A 21,602-nucleotide genomic window follows, 5' to 3' on the forward strand; every position below is an offset into this window, starting at 1 on the left:
TTTTTTTTAATGGAATCATCATTGTAAAGGAAGGAATCCAGATACACGCAAAACATAGCGATCGTATCAAACTGCGATCGTATCAAACTTTCTTTGATGTTTTTACGGGACGCAAAATCAGCTGCATCAGCACTTTCAGTCTCGCTAAAAATATCTCACTTCCATCAAAAACTTCCTGGTACGTAAGAAAACTCAAGATACAATCTACATACACTGAAGCGTCCTTGAGTCAAAAGACAGCAGGAAACACCATCGCAAGCCTTGAAAAACAACAAAACCAAAAAGCTTGTCACCTCATTGAATCCATTCTGCTCTTGGCTTGTGGCTACTACATGATATTATCAGGGCCTTTTGTAAATACCCCCACCTTTACCCCTTTGTCCCCCCGCTACAAGACAAGATGAGCAATTGTGATAGGCAAATGCTTCACATACTCACACAGCAACTTAAGGAGGTCAGACTACACAGCGTTTAGCCGTTGGTGCCAGAGACAGAGACATGGCCCGAGGATCTAGCCTTTCAGGGCTGACCACAGCCTGAGGTGCTACATGGGACTCCTTTGAAGAAAACACATCCAAAAAGACTTGAGAGACAAAAGGTTAGAGCAAGCCCATCTTCTGCAACCTTTGGCAACAAAAGATCTAAAGAGATACTTGACAACTAACTGGAAGTTATAGAGCACATGCAATCTGGCGGTTGAAAAGTAATAGCATATTAATAGATTAATAATAGTTTTATTATGACATGATACTGATTTCTCCAGCAGCGTTAATTTTGGCACCTCATTTGCTTTAAGTAAATTAGATGTAAACTTCAGCCCTCAAGAGTGTCTTGGTCACCTACTTCTCAGTTTGTCACTTTTGATCACCCCTACGCCAAAGAGCACCTTGAAAGACCTCCCTTCCCCTATAAATTAGATGCATATTAGTCATTTGATTATTGAATCAAGAGCTATCTAACTTAGTTCTTGACGATCGACAATTTTTTTTACTCATGCGCTTCCAGGATTCAATTTTCAGACGATAGCCCAGGTGTGCCCACGCGTTAGATTAATACACAAATTACTTTATCGGTAAAGTACATTACATGCATGTCAGCTAATTTACAGTACATCTTGCCCAGTAGCAAGCAATATGGTGATTTAATTACCTTTGGCTTTCAACATATGTGCTGGGCACTTACGATAGACATTTCAGAAACAATCACAAAGACTCCTAAATGTCCTCGGCTTAAAGAATTCCTCTGTGCTGCTGGAAAAAACAACAAGGCCGTCAGACAGATGATTGGCAGCGATGTCCGCTCCAATAATCGCACCTGGATTTTGTAATAGTATAATGTGAAGAGACCTTTTCCCGCATTTGCGATAAATAAAAAAACACTCTCTCAATTGAACTGATGAATGGAATTATAAATTGCTTAATAACCAATCAAATCATTACATTTCATCTATTCCCACAATCATGTTATAGAAGGGTTGACTTTATAGACTTTTCCTAATCTCATTACGTTTCGCCCTTTCTTCTGGTATCACTTGCAGAACTGCCCTGCCTTTGTTTCCTTCATTTTTCTGGAATCCCACTGAAATGTCAAAGCGTTTTTTTCTCCTGAGACAAGGGGTGCACAGTCGCTTCTTCGCCATTTATGGAAAAGGGAGAAACAAAATTAAAAAGGGGAAGAATAGAAATATCAGAAAGGGTCTACGTTGTGTATCATCTTGTCTTTATCCCAATGCTGGAAATAAATATGAGCTATATGGAAAAATGGAGTAAGGTTCATGTGACTCACACAGAGGTCATGTTAACCTTAAACACAGTAATGCGTTTCGAATGGCCTGTTAAAAGTGATTCAGACTGTGAAGAACCGTGAGCTACGCACTCCTTTCTGCTGCTTTGGGAGCCTATTAATAAGGAAACCATTCAGGTTAAAGGTGAGAGTCGCAAAACTCGGGGATTTCTGAAAAAAATAAAAATAAACACACGTTGTGTTTTCTTTAGTTAGAGGAACAGTTCCCTTTACAGGGAAATACACTCATTCTCTTATTTACCATGCGTTATGTAAGAAGACTGAAGTTGTTTGATTAAAACGAGAGCAGCTGGCAAGTAAGTTCCCCAAAGCCTGAAAAGATAGGAAATGGGGTTTGAGTAAACAAAGGAAGTGGTAACATCATAAGAACACTTTCAAAGTTTTCATTTATTTACTGTAAACATTTTGTTCTTAACATGGACATTTTGTAAGAAGGAATAGGAACTTGAGATAAATCAAAGTTGAAAGCCTTTATCTAATTGTCCGATCTATGGAAAATCTTATGCCTCTGAGCATATCCATTCCTTTTTTTTTCCATGGCCACATGCATGAGTCATGGCAGAGAGGAAGAAACTGGTGTCCTATCACAAAGAAAGGCCACACAGCGCCTTTAAAATTTCATGTCAAGATGGAAAAAAACAAAACAGCAATATGCTAAAATAATGTTTTACACACAACACGTTTGACAATCTAGGTTGCAATGAAATGGCCCTGCTTCATCCCAAAAGAACATCTGTAATCGAGGGCAAACACAAACACCAGCGGCGCACGGGCAGGTTCAGCGGATGTTTAATTTGACAAATAAAACCTGCACAAATATTCTCTGATTTGATTTGTTTCAGACGACGCAGGCAGCTAGCTCTCCAACTGCAACCAGCTCAGATAGAAACGATATCAGGAATCAATGAGGGAAATGAAGGAAGCGGACGATAAGAGGAACAGAAAGTGGCAGCGGTATCAATAAAATCTTATCAGCATCTTCTTGGTGGACAGGGTCTGGGGTGGCCGTGACTTTTCTTCAGCAGCCTTTGTCTCGTTAGGTAGAGCTGGTTATCCATGAACCAGAATGTTAGCGGTTCAATGGACCACGTGTCAAACTAAGTGAGCAATACACAACCTTTTAAAGAGCAGAACTGTTGAATGAAATGGTATGTAGTAATATAAAAATAATAATAATAATGTAATAATCTCGAGTTTAACTTCAGCAGACCTTCGCCGTCCACATCAAATACCAGAGATCCTGTCCAAAATATTAATTTGTCAGTGTGTGAGTGATCCAGACTGAACCGCGAAAAGTCGAGAGGGAGGGACACGGAGAGACACAGCTTAGCACAACGATGGAACGGAGAGAGGGAGGGAAAAAAGTCAAAGAATTGGAATAATTGGCATAATTCAAGGTGGCTGGGCACAGTCGGGGGGAGTGTCAGTGTTGGGCGAATCTTTTGCCATCCTCAAAGAGAGACGGTCTGCACAATTAGCCACGCGAACCCTGACCCCGCTCAGAATAATTAATGAATAACAGAGGGGATAAAGACAAAAGGCGCAGAGCGGTCTGGTTGAGTGGTGAGCGAGGGTAATACATCAAAGAATGCCGTTAATTGGCCCTGTGGCTTTCATTCTTTGCCCTATTTCTTTCAATTCATTGACTCAAAATAATGGGTTCAGGTTCATTATCAACAGGTCGTAAGCCCTGGGAGTGCCAAAATTCAACAGGAGAGTCGGGGGGGGTGTGTGAGCGAGTGTGCGTATGCTCGCCGGTCCGTGTGTGCAAAAATGTGTGCAATGGCTTAGCTTTCGCCTGACCCCCCCCCCTCAAAAGTCCTGACAACATCAATTCCACACGGGGAAAACTAAGAGTTGTATAGTTGTGTTCAAGAGAGAGCAACACGCTAGAATTGTGAAGAAATCTTTTTTTTTTTTTCTTGGTGCAAGAGCTTAGAAGTACAACTTTTGTCGTGTTTACGTGCGCTACACGTGGCGTCACCATGCTGGAATATAACTGGTACGGGCAGGTAAGTGAATCCGACACACCTACCGCTGCACCGACGGTCCAAACATCCGCCGACGCACTGTGCTAAACGTCTCCTAATCGGAGTCGCTTATATCAAATAGCAATATTGCGGCGTGCTGTGAAAATTGATCAATAATGCAGGCGATCCGAACAAGACTCGGCACAGTTGTGCGATGAGGTGCGTGAAATGTAGCGTAATCGAATCATTTTCAAATATTCCAGACTTCCAATTACATTTCCATTATTTCAAATCGAATTTTCAAACAGTACTTGCGTCATGTGCCCGTTTGAATGCTTAAGATAAAGAGCGGCCTTGTTTCAGACGGCTCCGTTACATGTCAGAGGAAAATGAAAGATGCACGTGCCGCATTTACGGCGGGGTAATGTGGATTCAAATGGTAGCCGGCGCACACGCGTCATATGGATATTAGGTGAAACAACCCGGCTGAAAATACCAGAGTAAATTAAACAGAACGAGATAAAAATACCTTGCTGCAGAAAACGCCACATTTAGCAGAAGACCTTTTTAAAGAACCAATACTACAATTTATCATCAGTGATTAAATATATTTGGACTTTCATTCACCATTAATTGACATTATCTATTACATTCTCGCCACTCTGTTTCCCTGCTTCGCAAGAGTTCACGCTTCAATTACCTGTGTGTGGCTTTTGTTCTTTTCTCACAAACTCAATTTACTAATAACCCGGCAAAGACAAAGAGTGTCGCTTTAAAGAGAGAACCCTGGTGAAATTCCTGCTCCTCACGCACAGAACGGGAGAGAGCATAAAAGAGGCAACGCTAATAACGGAGTTAACTCAATCGCCGTAACTTTGTCAGCTCGCGACACGTGATTGCGTTAGCGAAACCGTGCAGCCTGTTACACGCACACTGAATTATTTCAGCTGTGCTCTCTGCTGACTAGCACGGCGTATTTCCCCCCCACGCTACTTGTCCTTTTAATTGCAGCGTGAGAGGGTTCCCATACCTGGCTGAGCCGTGATAATTAATTTATACCCCCAATATGCCTTTTGGTTTCCGAGTCTCCCAAGTTGTGATGAAAAGATCTGTGTTGTCTCATGTTGGCCTCACACAGGTGTCTTCTCTGTCAGGGCCTTAGATCATTGCCATAACCAGACATAAACAGATAACAGTTGGCAAGAAGGAAGGCAGGTAAGACGTGGACCATTTACTTAAAAAATGCTTAAACGACAAAACAGAGCCGCCAACGAAGGCTATTAACTTCACTCACAATGCATTAAGGATCAACAGATTTCTGTGTAACTACAAATGCCTGTATATGTTGAGGCATTATATTTATTTTAAATATATCTCATATCCATGCATTACATCTATGTAGGACTAGTCATTTTAGAAAAATAGGTATTTACAAATAATATTGGCATCATGGTGGCACACTTTGGCCCACACTGTTTTATATAAGAAATGAAAGCATGAAAGAACTAAGGAACAGCTGACTACTACGACTACTAGCTGATACAAATGCTACAGTAGTCTTAGGTGCCACTGCTTCTAACACGTCTTTAAAAAAAAAAAAAAAAAACGCTGTATTTCCACTTATTCAGGCCCCACTCTACCTCTGTGAGCACAGAACGGTTAAACTCGTTCCGGCACGCTCAGAATTGATGTTGCGGTGAAAGCTGCAGCAAATTTATTACATCACCTTGTGAGTCTGGTGACTGCTACTGGTTCCTACGGGGCTGTTTCTGCACACATTCGAGCCACCTCCCACCTGCCTCCAGTACCTGCAGTGGAAAAAAAAAAGTATTATATTTATTATATGTCATGTTAAATCGGGAGAGTGAATATTTTCTCACTTATTTTAACTTGTGCAAACAATCAGTGGTACATGTTTTCTTGTAAACGGTTGCAGTTCCCGTCCTTAAAAAGAAAATCTAGTTTAAAATAGATAAACATTGTCATGATCCCCCAAAAACCTAGGATCTCCAACAGAGACCAGTGACTGTCTCGTAGGTATATTATCAATGTAAACCAAATTATAAGCTTTGAATTTTTTTTTAACCCTAATAAAGCATTCTAATTTTCGATAATTTCATGGTTGCATCATTGAGAAAACTTCGCAGACAGCAGGGTAAAAAGATAAAGTCAAGCACCGTTCGTTTCAGTTCACACATGCATTATCAACGCATAAGTAGAATAACACATGCTTCTTGAATGTGGACACTGGTGGGAGCTAAGGAGACCAAACACTACTCGGGACATTTCGGTTATAACATTTCATTTAGACATTTATTCATAGATTTTGATTATTATAATATATATTTTTCTTTGTAGAAGAACAAAAATATTAACAAAACCTAAAGCATGAAAGGAAGGAATCTACAGGAGAAGCATTAGGATGTTGTGGTGTGTAAAAATATCCTGATGCAGAGGAGTTGTGGTAGACGGTGGAAACACAAAGTGAATTTGAAACTGGATGTTTTTGTCTTACGTCACAACTCTTGCTTTTACAAGAAGTTAAAAAATTCTGTAAAAACCTTAAATTAAGTTCAAGGATCGCTTTCAGTTTGATGTGTAATGTCACTATTTTGATCGCTGTTAAGGTGCGTGATGAAGGAAGACGATTAAGATATTCTAAAGTATGTTAACTATGACACTCAGTTAAGGTCTGGGAAAGATTTGTGTTACGATTAATCCTCTGATCCTCTGCAGTCACTGTCAGTTGTCACAGGTGAAGCGGTAACTAAACTGTATCACAAAGTGGGAGATCTGGGAACACTAGGAGCTGTTTGGTGTAGCTGGTAATGTTGTTAGCATGTCACTAGTCAATTCATGTTTTCTAATGAACTGACACTGGTTCCACCTAAAACACGTAGGTACTCGAAGGACACTCGTGGTGATCGGAGCTAACGGTGGTTTGCAACTTGGCAAGATTCTCAAGCTAAAGGTGCCCTGCTCCCTGGTGCTAAATGTGCTGGTGCTAAAAGTGGTAGGCATGTGCCCTGATCTGATGGAAGCGCATCATACTACTCTACAACGGAGAGGTTGGCAATGACACAGGCTCAGTAACACTCTTAGACCTGGCAATGCCTAAACGGTGGAGACAGAAAATTGAACTCAGGCACTGTTAATTACTCAATTTACATAGATTGGCAGAGATCAGAGAAGGCAGTTGGCAGATCACCATGAACCAAGAGTAACAGGAAAATAAACATGGAACGTTTCCAACATAATATAAATTAACAAAAAAAGCAAATGAAGACAAGTGCATGGTCTATATTGAGCAGTTTTAGGCTGCATGTTGAGAACATTTTAGGTAGGAAGTACAAAGTAATGAAAAGATCTAAAAGTTGGCCAGTATCTGATCATAGCTTCATGCTCCTTGCACTTCCCTTTTATTCACGGTCTTCCTTTCTTGCTGGGAAGAGGAGAACTGGCACTCCTCCTTTCGTCACAGCAGCTCACTCGTTCAAACGGCAGGGGCATAAAGATAGCCAGACAGAGCAAACAGGCGGCTCTTTGTCCACAGCACAAACCATGTATTATTAGTTCGGGTAAGGTCAAAGTTGATTTAATTTTCTGCTTAGTTCTCATTAAACAGCTATTGCATTATTTAATTTCCCACAATCAAGTTAAGGGGAGGGGGCGGAGGGGGTGGATGGCTAATCAATACATCTCCACCAAAAGCTTTTGAACAGTGGACTGCAAATTTAACCCACAAATGCACTTTATATTGGGACAGTGGGATTCTCTTTTTGATGCCATGTTAAGCTTCAAAGGTCAGGCGAGCTGCACCGAAATATTTCAGATCTTGATCTCGGAGAGTTCAGCTGAATTTTCATCAAAACTACTTTAGTTCTCTTACAAACTGTGCAAAGAGAAACGATTTCTCAGGAGATTTAAACGCTGTCCCGAAAACAATTGACTCTGGAGGCAATAGTGAGTGAGCGGTATGTGAAATAATGTTGATTGATACATAGAAATGAATGACCATTTCAATCTATTGGGTCAGCGTCTATAGCTTTACGTTGTGCCTTGAGCCAGATTTACAGTTTTACCATGAGTCATCTGCTACTCCATAGGTACAGTCCAGTTCACAGGTGTATGTTCTTATAATGATGATGAAAAGGAGATCGGTCATGGGAGTATAAACCAAACCCCAGGGAGAAAGTTGGGTTGACGTAATGAACAAATGGTCCAAATAGTAAAAGCTGAAATGGTGAGCTAAAAGTAATGAGTTACACTGTAACATGCCAGCCGAATGGACAGCCATGCATGAGTAAGGGTTTGAAATATTTAACTAAAACACCCTAAACCCTAAACCACTGGAGACATGGTTTCTTTAGTCAAATGCAGCATTTCTTTCTGTTTTGTGGCTTAGTTCTAATGTCATGTAGTGCATTTCAAAATATAGTGCCTATTAGATTACCAACTGAGGGAAAATACCTTTGTGGAGAGAGACAAAAACACACACAATCAGTTATAATATGAGCAAAGTTAAAGAGATAAGTCACTGTCTCTGTCTCAGCTAATGCAGTAATAGTTTCTCGTATTATTAGACGCAGGGAAAATGTGCTGTAAGTGTGTCAACACAAATGTGGAAGAGGCAACTGCAGAACATCTACATATCAGATTAAATAAAAACTGGACATCGACCAAAGCTATTCAGTGGAATCAGTCTTTTATTCATGATAGATGTTGTCTTATGCATTTATATTGGCTTAGAATACTCAAGGCTAACTTAATCAGACTGTAGCAGATGACCAAGGGCTGAATTAAAAAGCTTGGGAAAGGGCAATTTTCCCATATGATTTTTATCTTTTGCATTTTCCGGGTTTCAGGCCACCTCCTCTGTCCTCGTAAAGATTTGTTTGACCACTAATGGCGGTCGTGTTGTTTGTTTCAGTCTGGGAAATGTACCTTAAGATTATATTGATGATATTTTAATTGGATGTATCCACCCATATTTCTCATTTTAAAGCAAATTTAAAGATGCAAATTCAACATAATTTATAGTCCCACTGCAACAAATGGTAGCTGTTTAAATCACACAAATCTCCTTCTTCATACATGTTGTGAACCTTATGTGTATGTTTAATCAGTGATCTGCCTCCCAGCATCTCTCCCAGCTTTCTAATTGAGGTCAGACACCTAGAAAAAATAGTTTGATGTTTGATGTACATTATTTATTTTTTCTTCTTGTTCAAAGAACGGAATTGCACAAATACAGTCAAAATCGGTTAATATTAAAATATAAAGGTATATATGTTGCGTTCCTCCACAAAATTTGCAGTCATGCACAAGCAAACCTATTTCTTTGTCTACTTCATGTACTGATTAGTTTTTTTCTTGGCTCAGGCTTGAAGGCCCTTTATCGGCCAGGCCTTCGGGCAATCAATCATGTGCATAATTTTAATAAGTCTTCATCTGAATAGTTGCAGTCGGAGCTCACTGGGGCTCCTTTTCACTCTCTGCCAAAGTGTGAGATTAAACTTGTCTTTAGTACAGCCTTCTGACATCATCCAGGGAAGCGACGCTAAACACCGGCCTATTCTTCTTCTAGTTCACTGGACAGTGAGGGTCAAGGATGAGATTCCCCTTTCAGAACTACTGCACAGCGGTTCACCTATAATCCAGTTCGGTACTTGTCAGCCACCACCTTTGAGAGTAGGCCAAAACCTATTTTCTACCTATTTTCCTCATTTCTTTCCCCTTTGCCATCACAGATCCAAATTTACGGTTTTATTTTAACTTCAGTTCAAGAATCACATGCACTTTTTTTTTTTTTTTTTTTATAGTTTTGAGGGTGGCCTAAGAAAAGCTACAGAGGAGTCTAGCGGCAAACAATATTACGTGAGTGGCTAAAGAAGCTGCACAGAAGAATGTAATAAAAAAAAAATGAAAGGATGTGTGGATGAAAACAAAGTGAGAAAATGGTGAGAGGTGAGTGGGTGCAAGAAGGCACAAAGCTGCAAGAACTGAGCAGAGGATGTAAATACAAAACTCAAATAATGTTTTAGCTTGAGGGAAGAAATTAGTGCTCATCGCAATGACTACTTCATGAAGTTACAGAGAAGAGAAAAAGAGAAGAGAATGGATTAATATAGTAGCTATTTTAAGTGTGATTCATAGTAGGATGGCCTTTTGACGGCGTAGCTACAGTGTAGGAGGTTGCGTAGGCAGTGTTACGCCAAAGAAACACCAGGTGGTGACTGGTCAGGTCGCACTTCACACAATGGCCAGTGGAAGTGGGCGGCCAATGCTTGAGTCAAAGTTAAGAAATATGAATCAACTGTTAGTTTTACTAAAATCACTGCAGCACCTAACATAAAGAAGGCGCCTGAGCGTGCATTTTCTGCGCCTGTACTGTGAACAAGGACATGCATTTTGGACCAGTCACTACCATAATGCATTGTTACATTTCTGGGGAGGTGCACATCGGGTTATACCATAGGGTCCGTGGTGTCCGTAGTGTGATATCAGCGTGCGACAGTACTATAAATTATGCTTTGCAGCTACAATTTGGGACAGTTTTGTGAATGACTTAAAGGAATTTCCTCTATGTTGTTTCTGAGCCGATGCTAACAAGGTGTCATGATGTTAACCTATGACTTGGTGCTAGCTAGCTACTGCAGAGTCATCAAAAAGAAAGGGCTTTATAACTCATTGTGAACATTTTTTGAAAGCGCGAAGCACACTGTAAATACAGAATACGAGTAAACCAGAGGAAAGCACCTACTAGTTCAGGCTACTGTACATTCAGAGGCTAATTCGACAGAAGGACATCCAAAAGCACGCATAAGAACCTAGCTGTTTGTGTTCATGTTCTCCTTGTGCGTGCATGTGTGTAGAGGGTCGACGACCTCTCAGGTGTTCCTGTGAACAGGCTCCTTTTCACTGCACACAGAGAGAATAATGTGCTCTAACTGATTTAGAGGCAAAAATCATATTATTCCATTTTGACTAATTGCATCTCCTCTGTACCGACGGAGAGGACAGGCTGCCCTGCATCCGCCTTTTTCTCCTCCCCCTCTTTCTGTGGTCCTTCAATTGACTGAAGCGGTTTACGTAATACTGTTGGAAAAATCTGAGGTAAACGAGTCAGTAGTAAATTAGAAATACTTTGTTTCTTTTACGTCTATATATACCTTCCAGATTTCAGTACAGTACATTTTAAATAAAACTTCAAGGCTGGCACAATTAATCAGATCGCTAAAATCTGATTTAACGCCAAGGAAAAATTACTTAATCCAGTTATTTGCTTACAGTACGTACTATTTAAGATTTGTGTTGTTCTTTTTTTGCCTTCCCATTGTGCGGCGCAAATGGTTTCCAACACAAGACGTTAAAATTTGTGTTGATAAATGTTTAGCCTGGAAGAACGGCTCACAATCAAAACTTCATCTTTAAATAATTTTACAGCTGGCTGCATGTACCTTAATTCTAAATTTTAATCAGCCAGTGTAAGAGCGAACAATTTTCATAAATTCAATATTGCATCAAGGTAACAAGCACACCCAGACGCACCCGCTTGCGCACTCGGTTTCATGTGTAATCCGGTTAAAATAGCCATAATATTTAATTCATATGAGAATCATTAAAAGTGCAGTGGTACTGTGTCCATTATGCATTCCTTTTCTAGCAGGATAAAACAGCCCTCAGATGTGGGAGCTGCACTTTGAAGTGTTGTCTCAGAAGCAGGCCAACTCTTACAGGAAGTCCCTGATGTTTAAAACATGCCGTGCAGGGTGACTAACAAAGGTGAGCACTTGCGCCTTTGCCCCGAGACGAGCCAAAAATGGCCAGCCAGGAGCTTGGGCGGATCTGATGGAATGGTTGCGCGCGGCCGACATCAAATAAACAAAAAGTAGACAAATATACACATGGGGTAATGGTGAATCTGTACAAAAGATAAAGCGCCGTGGCGTGCATGGGCCTTACAGCTACCGCTACACTGACAGAAGAGGCAAAATTAACAGCTGAGCATGTGTCACGGTCGCCGTCTAATAGAAATAAAAATGTGTAATGACATAATTTTCCATGGACATGTGTGATAGGGGAGACAGCTCAAAGATATCATCTGTATCAGGTTGATTTAACTCAATCATTGTTATTCAGTTTGCCATATTACATTAAACTTTGACATGTTTATTACTGTCTATCAAAAGATAAAAAAAACACCCACTCGCCATTTGTAGCAAAAATCTCTTAATCACCAGTGAGTATAAAACTGTTCTTTTCAATTTAGTCAAGACAAAGTTAGGTGGATGAGTGGTGAATAAGACGGAGCGAGTGCGGCGGACGTGGGGAATTTAAAGCTGAGTTTTGGTAGTATTTTTAGCTCAACACTAGCAACTTTTGAGTAGTGAGCATTAACAGTGTTTTTCTATTTAGTCAAGACAAAGTAAAGTGTCAGTATTGTGCGCTGTTAGCAGTAATGCTAACATATTTGCAAGTGCACATGATGCAAAATTTTTATTTTTTTTTTAAATAAAATTATTGGTTGACAAAGCATTAGCTTTAAGAGAAGTTTCTCTTTCTATCTTGATTTGTTTTGCTAACCCTGTCTTTTTAAAGTGCTTTGGATTCCGATTTAGTTGATCACTTTGGGGGAAGATAAAGGACATTTGAATTTTGCTGCGCGCAGGAAATTCTCTGAGAGCCTTTCTGGGAATGCCTGCGCTGTCCTTTGCTGCGGCCTGATAGTGGCCGGGACGTGATAATAAGCTGAGCGTTACATGTGTGCGGTTTGGCATATTTGTGCACATGCAGAGATATCTTGTGTGTTTCCGCCGGCTGAATTTGTGATTGGTGGTTAAAAGGCCTTCCAAGGGAAGTAGGTGTCATGAAGATAACCTCGCAGAATGTGCTGAGCTGGGCTGGATGTTCTGCTGGCAGGAAAGTGTAGTGATCCACGAGCAGGAACTCACATTCTGTCAACTTATTACACCTCTACACACACTCTCCAACCTTCCTAACTGCCATCTGTATTTCTGCCTCTGTCAGGCCTTTTCCTGACCGAAAACACACACGAGCGCGCGCGCACACACACACACAGAGGAAACGACCCATGCAGCTCCCAAATAAGCTGATGTGTCATGCCTTCCTTTCTGATATTTCTGCAAAAGCCCAGGAAGGAGGCTGTGGTACCTCTCTCTTTCTTCCTCTTCTCCCCCTGTCTCGGCGTGAGACACAGCTGTGGCCGTGACAGTTGTTCTTCTGTAAGAATTCGCAGCTCCTGTGGTGGGAGACGCTGCCACTCTGGAGAGCCATGAGCCGCTGTTGCGTGGTCAAAGTGATCACCTTAACAGAGGTCCAGCTTCTACAGGTAGGGGGGGAACCTGCTTGTCTTCGAGCCAGGGGAAGCGGGGCGATATCACACACGAGCTCGTTTGTGCGTTTGTGAGTAGCTGCGCGCGCGTGTGTTTGCATGCAAGAGAGCTCGTCTGCCAAAAGGCACGCACTTAAAACCAGAATAACTGAATAGCCACTGTGGAATGCAAATTTTGAGATCGGTTCGCTATCCCAGTCTTATCTTCCCACACATTTCGCAATCTGATGTGTGGTTACGGCTGTTTACTGGTTAGCACGCTCAGCAAAAAAAAAAAAAAAAAAAACATACAGAAGGCATGTCTGAGAAGGCTTTATGTTCCACTTTCATCTTATCCAAGAGGCAAGATGTGGGGAAAAGATCATTAAACAGTGCTACTACGCATTCCGTAACTGTGTCGATATGCAAAGTGCATCTTTTTTTTTGCAGAAACGAATCCAAGCCTCCTACCAGGTTTTGTCCATAATTTCTACAGCTAGCTAATGTCACCATCACCCAGTGTTTCATAAGTTGATGGATTTTTCTGAAGTGAAAGGAGAACTTGGGCAAGACTGAAACCGGATTAGGCAAGAGCTGTTCATTTAGAAGGACGAGCTGTGAGAGTGTCTCCTGCAGTAGCATGTTGAGTGCAGGATTTCAGTTGGGACTTAAGAAACACACCTTTTAACTGCGAGGTAAATTACACGACATATTAAAAACTCATCGCACAAATAGAGGCTGAAGAAATCAGGCTTTGAGAAGGAGCATAAAACGTGAGCACTGCAGGTGTGTGTATTGCATGTAACCCAGACTTGTTAATATCTTTTAAGTAGACTACATTGTAATTTTAATCATAGCATAATTGATCCAAAAGGCGTTTAAAAAGGCGACTGGACTTGTAGAGTTTTTAGAAGACGTTTCGATGCTCATCCAAGTTGCTTTGACAATTTTAAGCGACTGGTGGGAAGTTGAGGTTTAAATAGGAAACCGTGGGTAAGAACCCATCAGAAACTTGTTTGACTTGTTTCTGTAGGAACAAGAAACTGGTGCAACCAATTTCCCTTAGTGGCTACTTACATTGTGAGGGGTGGGGGGGTGGGCTGCTGTCACTTGAACACTTTCCCTACGAATAACATAAGTGGGAATATATATCCTATAATGCAGAATATAGAGGCTGCAAAACAGTCAACTGCTGTGATATACTTAAATTTTGTGGTATCACAGAACTGGAGGTAGAGATGGATTTGACTGAGGGGGTGCACACATGCATAAGTACATGTACGTACGTAAGAAAGAGGACGTGTGCACGTGCGTGTAAACTGCGTTATTTTAGTGGTTTATATGTCTCTAAGTAGGATAACTAAGTTAAGAAGATGCAGCTAATTTCATTATTTTTTTTAATTGGACACAGGAAATGAAAATGTAAATTGCACAGACTTTCTTATTCAAACACTTTAAAAGATAAACTGAATGGCCATTCTACTTTCTTTTTTTTTTTTTCCCTCAAACGGCCTTCACAGCAGGTTTGCATGTCAGGACTAACTGTGCAAAATGTGTGTAAATAGAAAGTGAACCTGTGACCCCGTCTCTACCAGTAATCACAAACACTGCTTCAGTTGTTGCAGCAGGTGCTGGCAGCCAAATTGAAAAAAAAAAGGAGGGAAAAGCTGAAGATCCGAACAGACACAACAATCCCAAACTTGAGCCTCGATTCTTATCTCATTCCTGTCCCATGTGTATGGCGGACACTGATAATTTTCAGCATGTCCACTTCACACATGCACAGGGCCGCCATTGTCAAAGCTGGGCTTGGTGACTGAAGCACCATTACCTCTCAAATCTAATCAGATTCCCTTAAGTGGATAACAAGCGTGTCTCCGGCATTTACAGTAGTGAGAAAGCTGAAGTGAAACCAGGACAATCCGCCGTCACACAAAGCAGATGTGGTGTGCAGCAGTGCTGGCATCCCTCCTGCTGTCCGTAGTGGAAAAAAAATGTTGATTGGCTAACAACTGGCATCTTGTTTGGCCGGGACGAGTCAGATAAAAACTCTCAGTCACTACTGACAGGATGAGTATTGTGATGAGCCCCTTCTTAGTTAGGTGCATGAGTGGTGAATAAGACCAGCGAGTCTGGCTGACATGGGGAATTTAATGCTGAGGTTTAGTAAAACACCAAAACTGCAGATGGTTTAGTTGCCACTGAAAATGTGAAAATGCAATTTGCTAACCATTTGAAAGTTAAAAACGAAGACACTGTCGCTCAGTTGAAGTCAGTCAGACTTTAGATGGTTTAATATAACCAGTTTTGCTCATTTGTTAGTATTTTTAGCTCAGCGCTAGCAACTTTTATCAGAACGTTACTCAGACTTGCTTCATGGGCTTTGATTATCTGCGCCTTTTCCTGATAAGTTACATCTGCTAACCGTTTTCAGCGCTGGATGATATGCTCTAAATGAGTCATGACAATGTGGAAACGAAAACTGGCTTAAACATTTAATTTTAAATGGTCACAAAGGCAAAGAAGTGTCCTAGAATAAAATTAAAAATACACATATTTATCATCACATTTCCTCTCTCCAATCAGTACTAATCAGATGATTGTTACATGAATCAGCTACTATGTCAGCATTGAGGCTAAAGTGATTTTCCTCTAGTTCCGGTTAATTAGTTGATCTCAGTCTTTTATTTGGGGATTTAAAAAAAAAAATCAGAAGAGGCTGTTTTTTGACCAGCGAACATTTGAGAGGAAGTAAGAGAAATCTGGAACTAAGACTAACATTATAAGATCGCTGTTAATATATAATCCCCAAAACACTCTGCATGCCACGAACTAACAAAGGGAGTTTCAACAATAAACTTATTGTCCTCCTCTTATTACGTCCCCTGGTCAAGCAACCGAATGACACATTTTAGTTGGGAGCCAAAAATAAAGCTCAACTTACTTAAAGTACGTTACTCAAAATAGCTTTATTGCTGTTAATAAATGGGAAAATGATAATACTAAACTATCTACAATGCAACCAGTGAATGAATGAAAAGGCCTGGTTAAAAATGGCATTAGAGAAGTTATTTAAAACCCTCATTGGGGAACAAGGGTCAATTGTGCTGCCACAACCCCTGAAGCAGGCGGCAGAGGACTTTGGGAGATGACCAATGATTGGTCAACAGGACAGAAAGGGCGGTCCGAATGAATTAGTGATAGACGCTAAAGGCAGATAGCCTGCTGTGATCAAACCCTAGATGATCTGACAGTCTAGTGTTTGAAGTGATTACCATGCTACGCAACATAAAGGCTTACGCCCAGCTTTGGGCCTAATTAGTTCACTTAGAGAGCTTTATAAGACACTCGTAGGGGACTGCAAGGGACAGAAACTCACTGAGAAGTCACGATAGCAGCAGACCTGGATCCCTAAAGTTGCTGCTACAACCAGAGTAAACCAATCTGAAGATTATCTGCTTTTCTGAGAATGCCACACTTAAGTGACTGCAGTTACTACACAATGCGGGACGCAACCAGAGCTTCAAACGTAAGAATTTAAATATTTAGAAATACTTTGATTTACTTTAACTTTTTTTTTTTAATTATTTCTTTTTTAACTGTACTTGTGAGTCTTTCAGTCTGATTGTTTCATGTGGAGTTTTGTTTGTGAGCTATGTGCTAAACCCCAACTTTAAGCAAGTGTTTAAATTTCAAACGTGACTCAGTTTAAATGTCGGATTCTGCAAAACGTTGCTGTGCATGACTAATGACTGAAAAATCAATACAAAACAACTGTTATTGTGTGTCGAGTGAGATCACCTTCTCGTAAAGCCAACAGCTGCTTCGAACAAGCCCTGCACATACACGCTGAGTCAGTGCTGTTTCAGCTTTTATAGGAAACAAAACGTAATGTTTCATCTCCTGAACTTATCTTCTGCTTAGTCAACTCGCTGTAACCCTTTGTGCGATGTTATCCCCCCCCCCTCCCCTCTCCCAAAAGGTACAGAGCCACCTGGAGAACTCCAAGTTTCACCTCCACCAGAGCCAGAGCCAGCCGGTCAAGCAGTACCTGACGCTGGGCTCCAAGCTGGCCTCCTCGGCCGCGTCGGGCCACGCCGTGCAGCATCCACACACCCCCGGCCAGGTGCTGGCCACCGTGCCCATCATGAGGAACGGACACATGGCTTCGGTCAGCGACGGCAGCAACCCCAACAGCCCCGTCACCCTGCTCACCATGTCCAACCACGACAGCGAGGTGAGTCGGAAAAGCACGGACCGTGACTATATGGAACTGAAATTGAAAGAATGTACTGATGACTGGAAAACTGTGAAATTGCAACAAAAAGCATGAACCACAGACTCGGGTCACGGATGAACTGCTGGTCATAATTTTTGTAGATTTCGCAACATCCACGAAATGCTTTCCTATCGACGCTCCGCATTCTGCTCGGAGACATTTTCCTCCTGTTGATTTCCTTGTGAGAGACTTGTTGTAAATCCTTTTCGTATTGAGAGCGATAAATCATGGCTGACACTTTGTTGAGATGGACAGGCGAACGCACGCCTCGGAAGCACCGACGTCTACGTTTACGCGTCGATCCGGTTTTGAATGTTGACACACCGAGCAGTTGCAGCTAATCATCTAAACAAAGTGGTGCCATTATTGATCACCCTCTCTCTCTGATGTGCTCATCAATAACTTCAGACATGCAGTCTCTGATGAGAGAACCCCTTCAAAGGGAGGAAGCTAGTTTGGTAACAGATGCACATTCTTCCTGCCGATGCTGCTAACAAACCTCAGTACATGGCGGCGAAGAACGTGTCTGTTATTAGATTAGCGTCCTGACAGCTCCTCCCCACTTTTTCTTTTTTTTTTCGTGTCTATTTTGGTTTGAAATGTTGAGATTTCAAAAACTTGGACAGTATTTAAATTCTGGTACAAACATCATCAGCCTGTCCATGAGTACACTGAAATCACTGTTTTCTTTTAGTTTCCAATGGATGAAGTTATTGATGACCTAATTAGTCTTGAATCCGGCTTCAATGATGGAGGCCTGGATTGCATGGAGCCTAACATCTTAATGCAAAACAATGTAAGTATGAATCACATTGCTCAATTAATTGTACACTAACCCTTTTCTTAGAAACGACACAGAGCGTCTTGCCTTTGCACGCCTTTCACATTGATTTCTGCATCACTTCCTCTGGTTTTTAACCTTAGTTGTGGTTAGGTTTCCGTCCTTGTTCCTCAGCTAATGACTTCTCGGTTATAAATGGGGACTTGAAAGTGAGATCTGTCCACCCAAACATTTAGGTGCGGGCTCGACTAGCTTGGGAAGAAGGAGACCTGACTTAGTCTGAGGTCAGCTTAAGTCTAGAGATGAGTCAAAGTTCACTCGGGCTTAGCGACATTTGTCACATTGCTAAAGAAGTTTAACAAAGCAGAAGGCAGATGCTAAATATACAGCCCATTCCTGGGGAGATAACCGACGAAGAAATGTCACCAGCACCATTAGCGGGGAGGAATTCAGACACTCTGGGAAAATATGCGAGACGAGGGATTGTTTGGCTGGAGAACACAGCTACACCTGAAGCAAATGCAGACAGAGAGAGAGTTTGTGTGACGGGAAGATGGCGCATCGGGCCTAACTCCGTAAATACAGAGAGACACCAGCAGACAAAGAATCATACACATGGATAAAGTGGCACAGAGTAAAACACAACACATACTGTGACAGAGAATGCAGGAGAGGGGGGAGGAACAGATAAGGCACAGAGAAGAACGGGGAAGGAGGGGGGGGGGGCAGTAGGTTTCAAATGTAGGCAGAAGCGCAACAGAGGAGAGAAGAGTGAGGGATTTTGTTGGAGAGAGTTACTGAGCCATCGGATTGGGCTAATGCATACACTCCCCGTGGGCTTGTTCCGAAATGATACCATGCTTAAATGGATCAATTCATCCTAATTAGTCATACAGTGCGATGCATCACATCGTTTCGCCATGTCAACACATTCAGGAACACAGGCGGGAGAGGGATTGAAGTGATTACAACAGTGGTAGTGGGGGAATTGTTGCGATCGTTCACTCTGATATGCACATTTGTCCCATCCTCCCCGTCTCCTTCTGTTCTCCTATCTCTGTGGTTTGGTTATAAAAATCAAACCAACTGCATATATCTAAAACATCTGCAAGTTGTCTCTTCTCCCCGTTTTCCACCCCACTCCCATCTCCTGACATGACATGCAGGCTTATCGCGCTCGCCAGTCTAGCACATTTGACACACATGTCATGGTTGAAATTGGCCGTCCGTGGTGGCTTCTGTAGTTTTCTTCCCATAAATACACAAATTAGACACACATGTGTGTCAGCACGCTACGTCTTGGCATCTCTCCGCTCCGTGAAAAGGCGTCAGTATTGGAGAAGCGATGCACGCTCCCCCCAGACGAGAAGGGAGCCGTAGGAAAACAGTTTTGCCTCTGTTCAAGCAGTTGACCTAGCTAGCCTTTTCATGTAATGGGATGCTATTTTCAACACAGAGCACATCAGTGATGGGAGCACTTTCAACTGGAGGGGTTTCGAAAACGATGCCATTAGCAGATCAAAGAGCTATGTTTGGTGAAATGGGCGCTCAGACAGCAGCAAGCCTGGGTTAAAGGTCAGGGTTGGGGCTACTTTCAGGTTGCAGTCAGGTTGCGTTCTTGTTAAGTTGTTTTTAGGCTTTTTGTCACGCAAAAACGAGCAAGCAACTTGAACGTGGCCACAGGTCAGTACCACAGCACAGGGTGTGTCCTGCCCTGCTGTGGCAAACGTGGGACTACAGCTCCCTGGAGGGGTTCGCAGAGCCGAAGGGCCTGGGGGCGGACAACCTTCTCCGCAAGCCTCTGATCACATCACTCACCTCTTGTCGCTTTTGTCAACCCTAAACAAGCCCACACAGCAGCTAAAAACAACTGTTTGCCTTGTGCTTTTTGTAAACATGTAAGTCCCACATTTGAAATGCAAATGCGCTGCTCCGTTGGCTGACCCTTTCTCTCTCTTCCTCTCCTTCTCTCTTCTTCTTCCCAGGTGTCCCTCAGTAGCAGCATGCTGGACGTCTATGGGGGTGAACAAGGTATGAACGCCCCTAATGGTGGAATGAGTCCCACATCTAACCCCACAAAGCTCACTGTAAAAAGGGAATACACAGGTATGCACTCATACCATAGTACTGACCAAATAATTAACACATTGGTTTAAAACACACACATACTCAGGTTATTTTGGATTGTAGTGAAACAAACACTGGTTCCTTTAAGGATTCAGGACACATTCTGCCAGTGGAAAATTGTTGGCAAACTGATTTAACCAAAAATAAGTCCAGTTACGAGCGATTAAGAGAGATAAGACAACAAAAAAGGTGTTCTATTTGTGTTTCGCAAACTTATTTTGTTAATTAGACTGAGTAATGAGTAGACTTTTCACCACGGTTACAAAAAAAAAGAAAAAAACAGGGTGCCCTTTATTAATCCAATGCATCAAGAAAAAAAAAAAAAGCCCAAACTGATTTAGGAAATAGAAAGGATGCCTGAAGAATCCTTCACTCTCAATGGGCAAATAAGTAAATTGCCATCTGTTTCATTGGAGTGTGTGGGTAGAGAGGACAATGGGCTGTTACACAGAGTCTAAATTGTCTTGATTGAATCAACAGAGACAAATTGGGAAATCCAATGTCAGGTCCCTAATTGTGTAATTTGGAAGAATGCGAACACAAATATGGAAGCATTTTTTTGTCCCTCTCCACTACAGCATTAGCAAATTTGCTAAACTGTCTTAATTCCATAATAAGTAGTTTAAAAGTGCTCACCATTTTTTTTTTTTTTTTTTTTTTTTTTTTTACAATGAGCTTCAGACGTGCTGGAGAGGAGAAAATGGGCTCAGTGTGTGTGTGTGTGTGTGTGTGTGTGTGTGTTTGTGTGTGTGTGTGAGTGTAAGGAGGTCAAACTTGTGTCTCCGGTGCAGGCTAACGCAAGGAAACTGCACATTCTGACCCCAGAGCTGAACTCGGTCAAGACAACTGATTGTGTGTGTGTGTGGGGCTGGTGGAGCGCTGCGTCCATTGACTCGGTTTCTAAATTTGTACGCATTGCTAATCCATTCGTTCCCCTCTGTGATTTATTTTTTGACAGAACACGACACAAGGGTGATGGCCAAGGAGAGGCAGAAAAAAGACAACCATAATTTGAGTAAGTGCCTCCTGCTGCCTCTCGGTTCCCTCACGGTTTTATCAGTGAGTTATGACTGGGCTTTCAGAAAAGCATCTGTCAACGCTCTAATCGTCTTTTTTTTTTTTTTGCTTTCTTCTCCTGCTCAGTTGAAAGAAGACGAAGATACAACATCAACTACAGGATTAAGGAGCTGGGGACGCTCATACCAAAGTCGAATGACCCGTGAGTTGAAATCACACATTTACCGGACAGTCGCCTCGCTTTTACTTCACGTTGCGTCACCGAAACAATGGCTGGAGAGAACTTGTGCG

The 21,602-nt window shown here is 41.9% G+C and overlaps 2 protein-coding genes across 9 annotated transcripts in view; one reads left to right on the forward strand and one right to left on the reverse strand.

Annotated features, from left to right (window-relative positions):
• The window catches only part of mdfic (MyoD family inhibitor domain containing), a 238,441-nt gene that overhangs the window by 23,601 nt on the left and 193,238 nt on the right, over positions 1-21,602 (reverse strand). The window contains exon 7 of one of the 2 annotated variants that reach the window (XR_007111241.1): positions 5,500-5,581. The gene's annotated coding sequence lies outside the window, so the exon portion shown is untranslated. Of the gene's footprint in view, positions 1-5,388; positions 5,582-21,602 lie in introns of those variants that run through there. The other variant, XM_047575097.1, reaches the window with a different exon arrangement.
• Positions 1-21,602, forward strand: part of tfec (transcription factor EC) — a 39,268-nt gene that overhangs the window by 14,619 nt on the left and 3,047 nt on the right. Inside the window, exons 1-6 of one of the 7 annotated variants that reach the window (XM_047575089.1) lie at positions 12,913-13,125; positions 17,090-17,344; positions 18,081-18,182; positions 20,153-20,273; positions 21,253-21,309; positions 21,438-21,513. In XM_047575089.1, coding sequence (XP_047431045.1) covers positions 13,069-13,125; positions 17,090-17,344; positions 18,081-18,182; positions 20,153-20,273; positions 21,253-21,309; positions 21,438-21,513 — 668 coding nt within the window. In that variant the 5' untranslated portion in view covers positions 12,913-13,068. Of the gene's footprint in view, positions 1-12,912; positions 13,126-14,232; positions 16,637-17,089; positions 17,345-18,080; positions 18,183-20,152; positions 20,274-21,252; positions 21,310-21,437; positions 21,514-21,602 lie in introns of those variants that run through there. The other 6 variants (XM_047575088.1, XM_047575092.1, XM_047575085.1 and 3 more) reach the window with 6 other exon arrangements.

The sequence above is a fragment of the Mugil cephalus genome, chromosome 22 (assembly GCF_022458985.1).
Source record: "Mugil cephalus isolate CIBA_MC_2020 chromosome 22, CIBA_Mcephalus_1.1, whole genome shotgun sequence".
NCBI classification, from domain to species: domain Eukaryota; kingdom Metazoa; phylum Chordata; class Actinopteri; order Mugiliformes; family Mugilidae; genus Mugil; species Mugil cephalus.